The following is a 16,257-nucleotide window of genomic DNA, read 5'->3' as shown; positions in this document are numbered from 1 at the left end:
ACTCCCCACCCGTTTCCATCGTCCCCCCAGCCAGGTCGCCAAGAGGACCGTTGCCCTCAGATAAAGAGAGAGGATGCGAAGTGGCACACACCTCCCAATGGCCGATAAGATCCCACAGGGTGGGCCTCCTTCGGATGCCGTCAGCCGGACAGTGTCGGCTGGCGGGCCCCCGGAGGAGAGCCTTCTCTGTGGCTGCTCCGACCCCGTGGCACCAACTACCCCCAGAGGTCCGGACCTCACCCACCCTCATGGCCTTCAGAAAAGCTGTTAAAACCTGGCTGTTCCGGCAGGCCTGGGGCTGTTGACCTTATTGTTAAGGTCCAGCCCCGATTAGAAATGTTATGCGTGTTGGGAATTTTTAAATTATTCTTTTATTTTGATTTTTTTTTCCTTTGTAAGCCGCCCGGAGTCCTCAGGGATTGGGCGGCCTAGAAATTTAACAAATAAATGAATAAATAAAATGCAGCCATGGCCAATTTGACTGCAGGGCCGGTCAGGGAATTCTGGGAGTTGGAAGTCCACTTATTAAAAAAGGGGGTTTTGCAAGAAGGAAGACTTTCTTCATCGTTGTTATTAGAAAACTTTAATGAAATCGTTTGTAGGAAGGCTTTCAAACCTGGGATTTTGCAAGGCAGCCGCTGTCCGTCCCCCCTGCCCCGCCCTCCCCCTCGAGGACGTAGAAGGGAGACGGGCGAGCAGGACAGTGAGAGCAAGGAGAAGGGGCATCTTCTACGTTTGGACCAGACCTAGCTAGGCAAAAGGAATCGCGCCGGCTCGGCTCCATCACTCGGGCTACGTCTGGGTCTCCAGCTTATTCATGTACTCCTGCAGCGCCTGCAGACGGGCGTCGATCTCAGAGAGATCCGCCGAGGGGTCCTCGTAGAGGTTCTCTGTCGGGTGGGGCAGACGACAGGATCAGATGGGGAAGGGGCCAAGGGGAAGCAACCCATTCGGGGACTCCAAATCGCAACACAAAAGCTGCGGGTCCTTTCTCAATATTTTTGGGGGGAAGCCTGGCGTCAATCTTGCCCATGTAAAGCACCAGCACAGTGTGGCCTCGGTTCTCGTCATTAATCGGTCTCGGGAGTTGTGACAATTACTAAAAGGGACGAGCACCAAACCAGCCATGTGACTTAAGGTGTCAGGCCGGAAAGAGGAGGGTGGCAGAAGGCAGCCCTGAGTGACAACTTCTACCTTGTGCGTTGAGGCTGAAATGTAGCTAACTAACTCTGTGTGTGTGTGTGTGTGTGTGTGTGTGTGTGTGTGTGTGTGTGTGTTACAACAGCAGTGGGGAAGTGGGACTGGTCCAAAGGAACCCCACCTTCCTCAAAGCAGTTATTTCAAGGTGGGACTTTCAATCAGCAGGAAGCCAGTTTGGTCCAGTACTTAAGCCAGTGTTTCTCAACCTTGGCGACTTTAAGTCCTGGGGACCTCAACTCGAGAGCTGGCTGGGGGATTCTGGGAGTTGAAGTCCCCAGGACTTAAAGTTGCCAAGGTTGAGAAACACTGAGTTAAGCCATCAGGCTAGAACCTGGGAGACGGTGAGTTTTGAGTCCTGCCTTAAGATGTGAAAGCCAGCTGGGCCGAACGTGGGTTGACCTCCTAGCACCAAGCGCCCTCACAAGGTTGTTGTTGTTGTGAGGATGACAGGAGGAGGAAGATGTGTTAAATGTGCTTGTCACCTTGAGTTATTCATAAAAACGACAGGGAGATCTAAATAAATTAAGGGAGCGGCTGGAGCCAGAGACGCCCACCCACCTGAGTTTTCCAAGGTCTCCTCCGAGACGCCAGCCGTTCTGCCTTTCCCGCTGGCCTTCCCTGTGTTTGGGGTGCTTGAGAAGCGTTTCTTGTGAGCTTTGTCCACACGGGGACCCTGAATGGAGAACAAGAATCGGGGATGGGGTTGGGGTGGGGGTGTTATCACAGGGTCTGTCCCCGACCCTCTCGGAGGGCTCTCCTTGAACCCAAGGCCAGCTTAGGGAAGGAGGAACCTCCGTTGACCACTCACCGCCTTGGGGCCATTCCAAGACGAAGAGCTGAAGGGCTTCCTGTTCCTGCCTAGTCGTTTCCTGCCTCTAAACGAACAAGGACAGAATCCGTTAGAAGAGGCCGCACGGACGGTTAAATTGTACACGTGTCATATCTTAATTATGGGGAGCATTCTGTTCTACGTGGCTTAAAGAGCCACCTTCAGTGGGCAGTCTAGAAGAGTCTTTCTAAAACTTGGCTTAATTTGTGTGGACTTCAACTCCCAGAATTCCCCAGCCATCCTAACGATGAATTTTAAGATATTTGGACTTCAGCTCCCAGAATTCCCCAGCTAGCCTGCTGATGAATGTTAAGATGTGGGGACTTCAATTCCCAGAGGCCTTTCCTCTTGGCTGGCTGGAGAATTCTGGGAGTTGGTCCACCCAGCTTAAATTTACCAAAGTTGAGATACACTGCTATTACATGCAGAGGAATCGGGGAGAGAAAAGTTAAAAGTTGGAAGTTTTAGTAGACAGATTGCCAGAATCATCTTAGCAGATCCCCATGCCCACCCCCCATTACAAGAAGCCCCATTTCCCCACCCTCCCAATGCCCCGTCCCTTACCTTGGTGCAACGGGTTCCGAATAATCCTCCATCTCACTCCCTGAGCTGGCCGAGGTTCGTTTGCTGCGGAAACTTTCCACTGGGGGAAAAAAGAGAGAGTGGTGTTTTGGGGCAGGGTCTCCAACTTTGGCAACTTTAAGACTGGTGGACTTCAACTCCCAGAATCCCTCAGCCAACCTCTGGGAGTTGAAGTCCATACATCTTAAAGTTGCCAAGGTTGGAGACCCCTGCTTGGACCATCTGCCATACCTGAAGAGCTGCGGCCGCGCGGCTTCCCACGGTTGCTTCCGCCGGGGAGGGCCGAGGCGCCCCTGAGCTGGGTGTGGTGGTACCAGCCACTGGGAGGGGTGTCTCCCATGGCCCGATGAAGACTCCGTTTGCTGGAAAGGAAAACCGGAAAACGGAATGATCACCTTTTCGGTTCCGGTATCCGACAAGGCGTAGAGCCGATCGGCACGATATCTTTAGTGTCTTACTTTCCGCTTGTCAATTTTAAATCTTGTTTTTAAGGGACATGTTTCCCTGTTATTATGCTGTCTCTAAACCTCCCGGAGCCACTTGGGAAGTGTAGAAATGTGATAAATAAAGTAACTTAATTACATCCCCCCATGGCCAAATGTCGCCACTGCTCCAAAATACACCACGCAGAGAGAGAACTAGCGGCTGATTCGTGGAGCAGCCATTCATTTGAGCCTTGAGGTTATTTTTAATTCACCAACGTGGCCCTCTGCCCCGTGGCTTAGTGGTCATTCGGGCCAGGGGTGGACCAGTAATCTGCTTCCTGGATTGGAGAGACAAAGCCGGGAAACGCACTCACTTTTTCTGTTCGATCTCCTTCTGTTTCCGCTCCTTGGCCTTCACGAAAGCGGTGGGATCAAAGCGAGGGGCCCGGAGAGCTGCGTTCGGAAAAGAGGAACGGCGTGGTAAGGAAAAATCCGTTTCGGCTACAGGACGGGATGATTCCCAGTCAATCTTAATTTTTTAATAACAGCCTGAGCTAAAAAAAAAACAAGATAAAAGGCTGGGCCTTCCCCCACAAGGAAAAGCAAGTCGTCACAAATTGGCTACTTCCTGGGCAGAGAAGTGGTCAAAAGATGGATTAAAAAAGAGAGCAAGCTCCCCTTCCTCCTAACACGGATGTTGTTACCTAATTGGGTCATGAAAGGTCTGGAAGGAAACCACCAAGCTCAGGGACCACTAAAGACCCCACAGTCCTCCTCCTCCCCCCCACCAAACCCCACCCCCTTCTAGCACTGATGATGTAACCTAGTTGGGTCATTAGACGTCTTGCAAGAAAGCCACCAATTTCAGAGACTACCAAGAACCATACAGTCCTCCTCCTCTCCGCAAACCTCCCCTCCTTTCTAGCACTGATGATGTAACCTAGTTAGGTCATGAAACATCTACAAGAAAACCACCAAGCTCAGACAGCACCAAGCAGGAGGGAGGGTGGGAAAGGAAGGAAAGGAAGGAAAGGAAAGGAAAGGAAAGGAAAGGAAGGAAGGAAGGAAATTAAAGGAAAGGAAAGGAAAGGAAGGAAAGGAAAGAAGGAAGGGAAGGAAGGAAGGAAAGGAAGGAAAGGAAGGAAATTAAAGGAAAGGAAAGGAAAGGAAAGGAAAGGAAAGGAAGGAAGGAAGGGAAGGAAGGAAATTAAAGGAAAGGAAGGAAATTAAAGGAAAGGAAGGAAGGAAGGAAGGAAAGGAAGGAAGGAAGGGAAGGAAGGAAGAAAGGAAGGAAGGAAGGAAAGGATAGTAAGAGGAAGGAAGGAAGGGAAGGAAGGAAGGAAAGGAAGGAAATTAAAGGAAAGGAAGGAAGGAAGGAAGGAAGGAAAGGAAGGAAGGAAGGGAAGGAAGGAAGGAAAGAAAGGAAGGAAATTAAAGGAAAGGAAAGGAAGGAAGGAAGGAAGGGAAGGAAGGAAGGAAAGGAAGGAAATTAAAGGAAAGGAAGGAAGGAAGGAAGGAAGGAAAGGAAGGAAGGAAGGGAAGGAAGGAAGGAAAGAAAGGAAGGAAATTAAAGGAAAGGAAAGGAAAGGAAAGGAAGGAAGGAAGGAAGGGAAGGAAGGAAGGAAATTAAAGGAAAGGAAGGAAATTAAAGGAAAGGAAGGAAGGAAGGAAGGAAGGAAGGAAGGGAAGGAAGGAAAGGAAGGAAATTAAAGGAAAGGAAGGAAATTAAAGGAAAGGAAAGGAAGGAAGGAAGGAAGGAAGGAAAGGAAGGAAATTAAAGGAAAGGAAAGGAAAGGAAAGGAAAGGAAGGAAGGAAGGAAGGAAGGAAGGAAGGAAGGAAGGAAGGAAGGAAGGAAGGAAGGAAGGAAGGAAAAGAAGGAAGGAAACCATCAAGCTCAAGGAGCACCAAGGACCCCTCAATCTAACCCTGATCTACAAATACTCTCCTCCATTGCTATGAAGTAACTACTATTAGTAGAGGGCTTGGCAATTTACAGTAAATCCGCAGGGAGGCCCAACCCACCATTAATAAAACATTTACAATCCCGTTTGCCAGCAAGTGTCAAAAATCCCCTTTTTTCAGCAAATGGAAAAGGCTCTAGTCCCTCACGTTAGAGAAAAGGAGCTCGATGCAAAAGAAGCAGAATATTTGCAAGAAGCCAAATAGAAACTAGCGACAGGGTGGCATTCTTGAGCTCCTGGCCACCCCCTCCCCTCCCCTCCTCTCCCCTCCCGAGAGGGAACAAGCAACATTTACTTATGGAGCAATTGCAAAGATTGGCGGTCAAAAAGACAGCCCTTTTCGGCCCCTCCCGCACCTGTCGGAGAAGGAGACTGGCGGGAGGCGCGTCCCTGGCTTCCGCTGCGCCCGTCCCTGGAGGTGGACCGCGGCCGGCTGGCTCCCCAGGGCACGCTGCTGCGCTCCTGGGAGTTGGAGCGTTCGCCCGAGGCGGAGCGATGGCCGTCTCGCTTTGGGATGCCGGCTCGGTTCAGGCTGGGAGGAGAGAAATGCCGAGAGGGAGTTTGAGAGAACGCAGGTGGTCCTCGACATACGACGTTTCATTTCGCGACCGTTCGATGTTACAAAGTGACTTAGGATCCTTTTTCACACTTACAGCCTTTATATCCCCCAGGATCATGAGATCAAAATTGAGAGGCATGGCAACTGTCTCGTACTTATGACCGTTGCTGTGTCCCAAGATCACATAATCCCCTTTTGTGACCTTGCCGACAAGCAAAGTCAATGGGGAAGCCAGATTCATTTAACGGCCTAGTGACCAACTGATCAACTGCAGTGATTCACTTAACAGGGACAAGAAAGGTGGTAAAATGGAGCAAAATTCACTTAACAAATGTCTCACTTAACAGAAAATTTTGGGCCTTGATTGTGGTCGTACATCGAGGACTACCTGTATGAAGTGGGCATGCAGTGGAGAAAGGTGCTCAGGTAGGAAAAAGCGGGCACCCTCTTTGCCCAGATGGCAAATGTATCTGATCCTCACTTAATGACCAAAGCCAGAGTCTGGGATTTTGGTTGTTAAAATCACTGCGGTTGTAAATCCAGTCCCTCCATGACATGATTTGATTTTACAAAGGCCGTAAAACAAGTCACCCTGGTCACTAAATGAATCACAGTGTTGCTAAGTGAACCCACACTCCCAAATAGGATTTTTTTGGGGGGGGTGGGGGGCAAAAAACACTGGAAATGGAGAGAAAAAAACATCACAAATCATAAATCATATGATTTATGCCAATGTTTCCCAAACTTTTGACATATGTGTACCCCTTCTATAATTTTCGTAACGCTGAGTACCCCTCATAAAAAACATATGCTTTAATAAAAATCAAAATATATTTATTTTTTCTTTTTTTGGTACATACGCAAAATAAACGAAAGTTATATTATAAAGAACATTTATTTGATTCAACGAGAAGGATGAAATTGTTTATGTTGAGTTGACAGATCACCATAATTTGGTTCCCTGGTTGTTAATTTCAATCTAATCAGCTAAGTACGGTGCAGTGGATATTCCCACGTGATCCCCACCAAACTCCGGTGCAACGCGTACCCCCACCAAACTCTTCCCGTACCCCTGGGGGCACGCGTACCACACTTTGGGAAATGCCGATTTATGCGATACGACAACCGGCTGTAAATGTGAACCGGCTGCCAGGGGGCCAAAATGGGGAGGAAGAGGAAGGACCTTTGAGGAAGAGTTGTAAGTAACATTTGGAGTATGCTGTAACTTCAAACGGTCATTAAGCGAGGACTACTTGCCTTCCCTTTTTGAATAAAGCCAGCTCGTTGGTGAGGTTCTTCACACGAATCCGGAGGCTTCTCTCACTAGCTTTCACTTCTGCAAGCTGTCGGGATCGGAAAGAGGGATCACAACATGAGCTTGGGGAGGGGGTCTTGGTCGTAGGCCGAGGACCGTTACCCTTCCTGCCCTCCCAGCGGAAGACGAATGCTGGCCCTCGCCAGGGACTTCCAGGCCAGGCGGCCTTCTGCCTACCTCATCAGCCAGCTGCCGGCTCTCCTGCAGGCGCCTGGCGGCCAGGCGCTGGTGCTTGGCCCGTTCCTTGGTCAGCTGCTCTTCCAGGGTCTGCACCACCTTCTTCAAGATCTTCACCTCTTTCAAGCCGCTGCCCTTGGGGGCCACCGGCAGCTCCTCCCGGGAGCTCAGCAGCACCGACTCCATCATCTGCTTCTCCTCCAGAGCCCGCTGCAGCCTGCAAAAGGGGAGGGGGGGAGAGAGAGAGAGAGAGAGAGGGAGAGAGAAAGAGGGAGAAAGAGGGAGAGAGGGAGAAAGAGAGATTAAGAGAGAGAGAGAGAGAGGGAGAGAGAGAGAAAAGGAGAGGGAGAAAGAGAGAGAAAGAGAGGGAGAAAGAGAAAAAGAAAAAGGAGAGGGAAAGAGAGAAAGCGAAAAGAGAAAAAGAGGGAGAAAAAGAGAGTGAGAAAGAGAGAGAAAGAGCGGGAGAACGAGAGAGAAAAAGAGAAAGAGAAAGGAGAGAGAGAATGAGAGAGAGAAAGAGAGTTCGACACCCCTGGTCTAGGAGAGGGGCCCAGGGTTCCCTTAACAACCGTGTTACTGACGTCACGACAGCAGGGATTCACTTAACAACGGTGGCAAGCGAGGCCGTGAAATGAGGCAAAGCACATTTCCTGGCTGTCTCGCTTAGCAATTGTAGGTCGCAAATGGAGGACAGCCTAAGTGTTCCTTTAATTGCTCTCCTGGCTCAGAAACCCTCAGGCCTCCTGTTCTAACCCTCCACGGATTCCGAGGACAGTTCGCAGACCCCTGCCCCGTCTCCGGATCAACCTCCTGCACACACCCCGCCCGCCCTTTTCACTCTCTCTCACTCACTCCTCCCGAAGACGACGGATCTCCACGTCCCGGAAATCCTTGCCTGGCTTAGCCTTCAAGAGAGCCAATTCCTCCTTCAGCTCCCGGATCATTTTCTGCAGGACCACCGGATCGGGCTTCCCCACGTAGGGAAGGGGGAGTGGGTAGTGGATCCTGGCGAGAATCGAGACAAGCAGGCCGCGAGTCAGGAATTAGGGAAGACTGGAACAAAAATGGAATCCAAAGAGCAGCTGGTGTGTGTGTGTGTGTGTGTGTGTGTGTGTGTGTGCGTGTGTGTCCCAAATCCAGCTGCCATCTTGCATTTCTGGCCATGATGATGGGATGGGCCGCGATGGCGATTTCAAGGCCTGGGGACTTCAACTCCCAGAATTCCTGAGCCAGCCTTACAACAGTTCATCGAGTGACCGTCCAGTTACGACAGCGCTGAAGAAAGTGACTGACTACCGTTTCCCCCCCCCCCGCTTACGGCCTTTGCAGCATTCCCCACGGTGACGGGATCCATATTCAGAACGCTCGCCAACTGCTTCGTACTTACGACCACCGTGGCTGTGTCCCAAGCTGATGTGAATCAGGTGGGGGGGGGAAGCCAGAACTGGCTTAACAACCGGGCGACCCACTTATCAACGGCAGTGCTTCGCTTAACAACTTTGGCAGGAAAAGGCCATAAAATGGAGCCGAACTCGTTCCAATGTCTCACTTAACAACACGTTTGGGGATGAACTGTGGTCATAAGTCAAGGACTACCGTAGTTGCTCACCCCTGGCACGTGGGGTGTAGTTTCACCCGGTTAGTGGGTTTCAAGTGAATTTTGACGGAGTGTCCCCCAAATTTCCCACCCCTCACCCCTGGAGACCTAAATCCGCAACGGAGAGTCTCAAAATATCCACTCAAGGTTTTGGCCCCGAACCTGTCAAATTCCACGGAGTAAATGAGGATGAGGTAACGCTTGGAGTTCAAGGGGGAGGTTTTGGCGGCCGAGGGGTGTCGTGGTCCCACCCCAATCTTCCTGTTCCGCAGCGCCTCCAGGTCCGCGTAGGTGAGGAGGTCCAACGTTACAGACTCGCTGCTCTATTGAAGGGGGCAGGGGGGGGGAAAAAAGACACACCACCAGGTTGTTCCCATTCACACAAACAGCCCAAAGACTCGTGACTAACCAATAAAGGAGAATCTTTGTTGCTCAGAGTTGAAATGAGGGGTCCTGGGTGATCTCTGAGGCTTTCTTGGAGATGTTTCATGGCCCAACTAGGTAACATCATCAGTGCTAGCAGTAGCATGGATGGTGTTACCTAGTTTGGGTTATGAAATGCCTGCAAAGAAAAAAAATAGCAGGCTCAGAGAACACCAAGGATCCTCCAGGCGTTACTAAATCTGTACAGGGAGTTCTCGACTTACAACAGTTCATTGAGTGACAACTGAGTGACTTATGATTTTTCATACCTTACAATCATTGCAAGCATCCAAATTCAGATGCTTGGCCATTGATTCCTATTTATGAGGGACCCAGCGTCCCGGGGAGGGTGTGGGTCACGTGACCCTCTTCTGTGACCTTCTGGCCAGCTAGTCAACGAGGAATCCAGATTCACTTAACAACCGGGTGACTGACTTATCAACTGCAGCGATTCGCTTAATGACTGCGACAAGAAAGGTCATTAAATGGGCCAAAGTTCACTTGAGCAATGTCTCACATAGCCACAGAAACGTTGGGCTCAACTGTGATCGTAAGTCGAGGACTGCCGATGGATAAGGAACCGGGGGGGGGGGGGTAGGCAGGAGGACTGAGGATTGGCCAACCCCTGCCTTGATAAATCTTTGTGCCGAGGCAGTGTCTTCATTTAGACCCAGAACGTGGAAGCAATTGGGGGGGGGGGGTGTGTCACACAGACCGGAAGCCGATTCGTGGCTCACCTGGGCCAGGGCGGATTCCAACATGCTGCAGAAGATCCCAAATTGCTTGAAGTTCCCCGTTTTGTGGGTGAGATCTTCGATAACTGTGGGGGGGGGGGAAACGAGGGGGAGAGAGAGAGATCTGAGTTTCTGCAGAGATGGAGGCCTTTCAAGAACGGCAAATTTGTTATTCAACAGAATTGTAATAAACATTGAACAGCGAGGATTGTAATTTAAAGACAATTCAATGTAAGCTAAGTAAAGATGGGGAACATGAAAGGGGAACTTGAAACATACTTATAATGGAAAATTATTGAGATTATAAAGACAGAGCTAAAAATTGTGTGTGTGTGTGGGGGGGGGGTGTAATGATGTAAAACTATACAATATTATGATGAGAATAGCTGAAAACTGTAACCAGGTCCACATTTCGGCCAAAAATAAGTTGGGCTTTTAAATATATATATATATAATTGCTATATGTGTATACATTTTTTTTAAAAAGGAGGATATATGTTAAAATTAAAGATGCTTATTGAAATGAAATTACAAATACCATCAACATAAAATGGAGCCTGCTCAGAGGCTGAAATACACCATGTAAATGAGATGAAGAGTGTGGAAGAGAGGTAAGGGAAGAAGAGAGGGTTAGGAGAGAGGGTGGGGGGTAGAAAGGAGGAGTGGAAAGAGAGAGAAGGAGAGAAGTGGAAGTAGAGAAGGATGACAGAGGGAAGAAAGGAGGTAGGGAGGAGGAGGAGAGAAAGGAGGCGTGGAAAGAGGAGAGAGGAGGAGAGAGGAAGGGGATGTAGAGAAGAGAAGGGCAGAGGGAAAAAGGAGGTAGGGAGGAGGAGAAGAGAAAGGAGGAGTGGAAAGAGGAGAGAGAAGGAGAGAGGAAGGGGAAGTAGAGAAGGACGATAGAGGGAAGAAAGGAGGGAGGAGAGAAAGGAGGAGTGGAAAGAGGAGAGAGGAGAAGGAGAGAGGAAGGGGATGTAGAGAAGAGAAGGGCAGAGGGAAGAAAGGAGGTAGGGAGGAGGAGAAGAGAAAGAGGAGTGGAAAGAGGAGAGAGAAGGAGAGAGAAAGGGGAAGTAGAGAAGGATGACAGAGGGAAGAAAGGAGGGAGGGAGGAGGAGGGAGGGAGGAGGAGAGAGGGAGAAGAGATAAGAAAGTGATGGAGAGGGTATAAATATAGTGTACGGAGAGCAGAAGAGCCAATAATAGTTCTTGGGGGTTGATGGTTAGACGAATTGATGTAAATATTTAATAATACAAAATAGTGTCGTTTATGTAACAGGATACATGTGGCTATTTGTATGAAAATGAAAAAATAAACAACTTTTATTATATATATATATAAAAAGAATGGGAAGTTTGCAATCCTACCTGCTTTGCCGACTCCCCCCACCCCACCCCACCATTGTCCCCCAAACTTCTCGCCTGTCCTCCGAGACTCACAGGCCGCATCGAATTCCCCTCGCCACTGGTCGGTGGTGAGCCGGTCTTCCACCTCCACTTCCAGCAGGCTCCCTTCCGTCGTCATCCGAACGATGTGCTCCGCCCCGCGGAAAACGTAGTCGACTTGCAGGCTGTAGTCAGTTCGCTTAGCCATGGCGGGATCAAAGGCTCCCCCCACGCTTCACAAAACGAGTCACCTGGGTTTGGGACAGGAGAAGGGGAGGGGTTTCTTGAGACAAGGCAAAAGGGGACCTTCATGAGGTCTCCACCTTGCCTCCAGAAGTTGTGGGTGCTCCATCCCTGGAGGCTTTTAAGGGTTTTAGGGTTTCAAGCTTGAGCAGGGGGTTGGATTAGAACAGCGGTCTCCAACCTTGGCAACTTTAAGACGTGTGGACTTCAACTCCCAGAGTTCCTCAGCCAGCTTTGCTGACTGTGCATTATCTTATCGTGTTCCTTTTTGAGAGAAATCCATTAAACGTTGTTTTCCATTAATTTATTGCTTTTTCTTTTTCTTTCTCAGTTTAACATGTCACATTTCCAATGGTGGAAAATACACATTTTTAGGTAAATAAGTTATATTAAAAAAAACAGTCCACCTTCGCTGATCTTGGTAAAACTATGCCAACTTGGATGGGAGACCAATAAAAAATACATCCCTATAATGTAAATAATAATAATAATAATAATAATAATCATCATCATCATCATCTAAAGTAAACTTAAAAGTAAAAAATTAATATCATCATCATCATCATCTAAAGCAGTGTTTCTCAACCTTGGCAACTTGAAGATGTCCGGACTTCAACTCCCAGAATTCCCCAGCCAGCATTCGCTGGCTGGGGAATTCTGGGAGTTGAAGTCCGGACATCTTCAAGTAGCCAAGGTTGAGAAACACTGATCTAAAGTAAACTTAAAAGTAAAAAAATTAATATCCTCTATCATTTGAGCTTTAACTCCTCTTTGCTAGGCTACACCTAACCCTAAACCTTAACCTTGTTAAGCCCTGTTGTGTGAACCCAAATAATGGCTTCATTCAAACAGCTCTACCTTTAAGGGTGTGTGTGTGTTGTGTTGTGTTGTTGTTGTGTGTGTAACGGGATTCATAAGGAGGGGGGGGCTAGTTTAGGGAGGGGGCAAATGCAGACTGGCGGGCTGCCTGGGCAGCTGGACTACACAGCCCATCATCCCCGCCCCCACACACAGCCCGAGTCCCAGGTGGGTCGGCCACCAGCTCCCATCAGACACCCCCCACCCACCCAGCCAACCCCCCCCCCTCTGACGTCTCCAGGGACCCCGTGGGGAAGACTAGGCGCGCGGGTGGGACTACACATCCCATCCTCCCCAGCCACAAACGCTCGACGGGAAGGCGCCTCCCGGGACAACCCGGCGTCTTCGGGGAGGGTCTGCGACCGCCGCATCCCCACCCACCCCCAGTACAGGAGGCTGGCTGGGGATGATGGGAGGTGTAGTCCGCAGCGCCCCGCGAAGCTTCCGGGCGGGCACGATTGAAGGGAACGGAGGGAGGGAAACGGGGGGGCTGCCCGAGGAAAAGGGGGGGGGGGCGTCTGAAGGGGGCGCGAGACCAGGAGAAACCCCTCGCCCCCAAAAAATACAACAACTCACCTGCGCGCCGCCGAACCTCAACTGCCGCCTCTGAGGAGAGGCTCCGCCTTCTTCCCCTCCATTGGTATCTGGTTCAACACATTTCCGAGCTGTCAATGGCTCCGTGCAACGTCGATCACCCTTTCCCGTTGGTGGTATGCCTAGCCGCCCGTCATTCAAAGGGATAGAGCCTGCCCCCTTTACCAAGCCCCGCCTTTCGTTCTGTTAGTGTCGCGTCCTCTGCTTGAAGACCCGCCTTATCCAGCAACGCTGGGGGCGGGGGGGGCGGGCGGCAGCTCGTCCCTGATTCGCCCCTTGGGAACGCATAAGACCCCGCCCAGATCCCGCCTTTTTGCCCCGTCTATTGGAGGCTCAGCCTGTCAATCTTAGAGCCCTCGGCACTCCTCTAGAAGGGACGGAGAAAGGGTTGCAAAAGATGCCGCCTTTAGCGACACCTAGCGACTGTTCGGGCCGGAGCGGAGCGACCAGCACTTTTCAGACGGAGACTTCGCAGGTTCGAGACCCACTTGCGCCAGGTGTAAAGTAAACAAAGGGCGTGCGCTGCAGAAACCGAAAGTAACATTGCATTTTTAAATCCTACCTTAAGGCACCATTTTTTGATTAGGAATGTGCCTGCGCTCCAGTTTCCAAACAGGTAGGAAACTGGCATGTTGAGTTTCCCATGTATTGGTTATTATTTCATTGGACTGGCAATTTTAAGATTTCTACATTGTAAGATGTGCGACTCTTTTGATTTAATGGGACAAATTCCAACTTTTCTGTGCATACAGTGAAATGTAGTGAATGGCAAATCGATATATATAATTGTTCTGTTATGATCTGTTTTTGATGAACCCAAGTTGACTTCTGGTTATAACGTTTCTTGTTTCTTTTTACAGATTGGTTGCTTGATTATCTTTCCAAATATTGGGAATTGTCCCAATTTGGGATTGTCTTCCCAAATATTGATGTCAGGCTGATTGGTCTGTAGTTTCCTGGATCTCTCCCCCCTCCCTTTTTTTTTTTTTTGAAGATGGGGACCACATCAGTTCTTTTCCAGTCCTCAGGTAATTTCCCCAGTGCTCCAAGACCTTTGAAAGATATGGTTCAGTGGTTCTGAGATCACATCTGCCAGCTCCTTCAGAACTCTGGGATGTAATTCCCCCCAGGATCTCACACAGGGATCGAGTGTAGGGTGGAGGCATTCCTTATAAGAGGTGGTCTGGAGCCTGTCATCTCTGTTGGCCTCTGAGCTTCTCTGTTCCTTCAGGCAGTTTGTCAGGGTTCCAAATAGCATCCAAAATTAAATCAGAGTCCAAGGCAAAAGTTTCCTCAAAGTTCCAATTGATTAAGAGATCCATGTTGGCACATCTGGGAAAACCCGAATCTGAAGGCTTCCCGGTTTTCCCCACCCAGTTGAAAGTTCAAGATCTTTCTCCCACACCCACAAGTCCATCATATGGTCCGATCTTCCACTGCCATGCTGGCAGCTTCCACCCATCCAGTTCTGGCCAGGTTCAGAGGTGTAGAGACAAAGGATGACCTTGGCTTTCTAGAAAGAATGTTGTTATGGCTACATAGCATCTAACTCTCTACAATCCCCCCTCCCATTTTCCCACCATAGAAAATGCAGAGTAGAATAATAGAAAGTGTGGCAGGCCAAAGATCCAAAAGAAAAGATGGTTGCAGGCCTGACACAGTTCTCCATCTGGTCAGCCACCCCCCTACCCCAGACGGCCCCCTGCTTTGTCTTTAGCCCCTGAACTCTCCACTATTTTGGAGGAGATCCTGCCCTCCAATCAGATGGCCCCAGTTCCAAGTCCTTCTCCCCTCTTATCACGTCCCTATTAGTAAGAATTCATCACTTTGGAGTCACTTTTCCCCATGATTCTGAACCCCCCCTTTTTTTATTGGATGCCGACTCTGCCAGTCTTCCCTGCGTCCCCTGGTTGGATTACCTTCCCACAGGGGGGCCTCTGGCCCCGCCCACTTCCATTCAGGATGGAAACGGCAGCTCCACCCCTTTCCCATTCACAAATTCCATTCCTCCCCCTGAAATAGAGGCGTTTGCGGGGATCGAGGTGGGGGGGCGGAGGAGGTAACCCAAAGGACACACAAGCATACACAATCACACCCGCACCATATGCCTGGTGCTTCAGCCTGGGGAGATCTTCGTGGACCTCGTGGTTGACCCATCACAAAAGGCAGGACGAGAATTTTTTTCTCAGCCCCTTGAAAGTTAGACAAAAGTTTGTAGCCCCGCCCTGAGTTCGAATGTCCTAGTTTCCCTGGTGCAGAGTTTTGTTTACTTTTCAATTTTCCCTTGTTTTCCTTCTAAACAGTTTGTAACTTTGTTGAGGATTGTTGCATTGAGGGTGGTTGGCGTGATACTTTTCTGCTATCCTTATAGGCCCCGAAAACACTACATTACTGTAAATCGTACATTGTAAAGCAGGGGGGTCAGACTAGAAGACCTCCAAGGTCCCTCCCGACTCCATTATCCTGTATTCTGTAAGTAAACTTCCACAGGTCACCCTCCGCTTAACAACAATTCATTTAGGGACCGTTTCGAAGTTACAACGGCACTGAAAGTGACTTACGACCGTTTCCCCTGCTTACTGTCTTCATCATTTTTCATTTTATTATATAAAATACAAAGGAGGGGAAAAAAATAGGAAATTAAGGGAGGGAAGAGGGGGTGGGAGATACAAGGGGGAAGAGAAAGAAAGAAAAGTAGGTATTGACTTCCAACTCTTCCCCGCACGGTACAAGATAAATACACTCCAACCTAAACTTTTTGCTTTTACACCTTCATATATAACTAGCCATTTCTACAACACCAAATCTTCCTAATCAACGAAACCAGGATCGAGGTTTCATTTTGGCTTCTTCACAAGCCCAAATTCCAGGCGTGATATCCAAATCAGAACAGGTTTTCCCTCTTTAAAGAAAGGAAACCGAGTTAAACCGTTCCTGCTTGGTCTTCCTTGCGATGGAAATAATCTGGGTTTCTATTTGCACCTAGTGATCCCCTCCGACCGTTTTTTTCTTTTTTTTTATGTTTACGAACCGTCGCCACAGTCAAAATTCAGAGGCTTGGCAACTGGCGTGTACTTATGACAGTTGCAGTGTCCCGGCGTAACGTCAAGGCAAGCAAAGTCAACGGGGGACAAAGCCGGATTCACTTAACGACCGTGTGACTGGCTTAGCCACTGCAGCGATTGTCTTGGATAGAAGATTTTTCCATGTGGGTTCTCAGACTCCGAAGCCAAGTCTAAGGCCTGCCTTTTATGGACTCCCCTGCAAAGAGGACTGCAGAATCTTTTACCTTCAGGAAACAGGTGAAATCTTTTGGCCAGGGCTTTTAAGGCCCGCCCGTCTAACAAACTGTGCTTCGTCCATCATTCATGGTTGGCCG

General features: G+C 49.4%; 1 protein-coding gene across 1 annotated transcript; it reads right to left on the bottom strand.

Moving 5' to 3' along the window:
• Positions 1-564: 564 nt before the first annotated feature.
• CCDC61 (coiled-coil domain containing 61) lies at positions 565-12,915 on the bottom strand. The gene is made up of 14 exons (XM_032227340.1): positions 12,861-12,915; positions 11,238-11,434; positions 9,807-9,889; positions 8,809-8,969; positions 7,902-8,054; positions 7,050-7,266; positions 6,815-6,900; positions 5,355-5,530; positions 3,411-3,489; positions 2,843-2,973; positions 2,594-2,672; positions 2,009-2,075; positions 1,759-1,873; positions 565-890 (listed from the first exon to the last, which is right to left on the bottom strand). The coding sequence occupies exons 2-14, from the start codon at positions 11,389-11,391 to the stop codon at positions 793-795; spliced, it is 1,599 nt and encodes a 532-aa protein (XP_032083231.1). The 5' UTR covers positions 11,392-11,434; positions 12,861-12,915; the 3' UTR covers positions 565-792.
• Positions 12,916-16,257: the final 3,342 nt, after the last annotated feature.

Source organism: Thamnophis elegans, chromosome 12 (assembly GCF_009769535.1).
Source record: "Thamnophis elegans isolate rThaEle1 chromosome 12, rThaEle1.pri, whole genome shotgun sequence".
Taxonomy (NCBI): Eukaryota; Metazoa; Chordata; class Lepidosauria; order Squamata; family Colubridae; genus Thamnophis; species Thamnophis elegans.
This window is presented reverse-complemented; position numbering and strand designations above follow the sequence as displayed.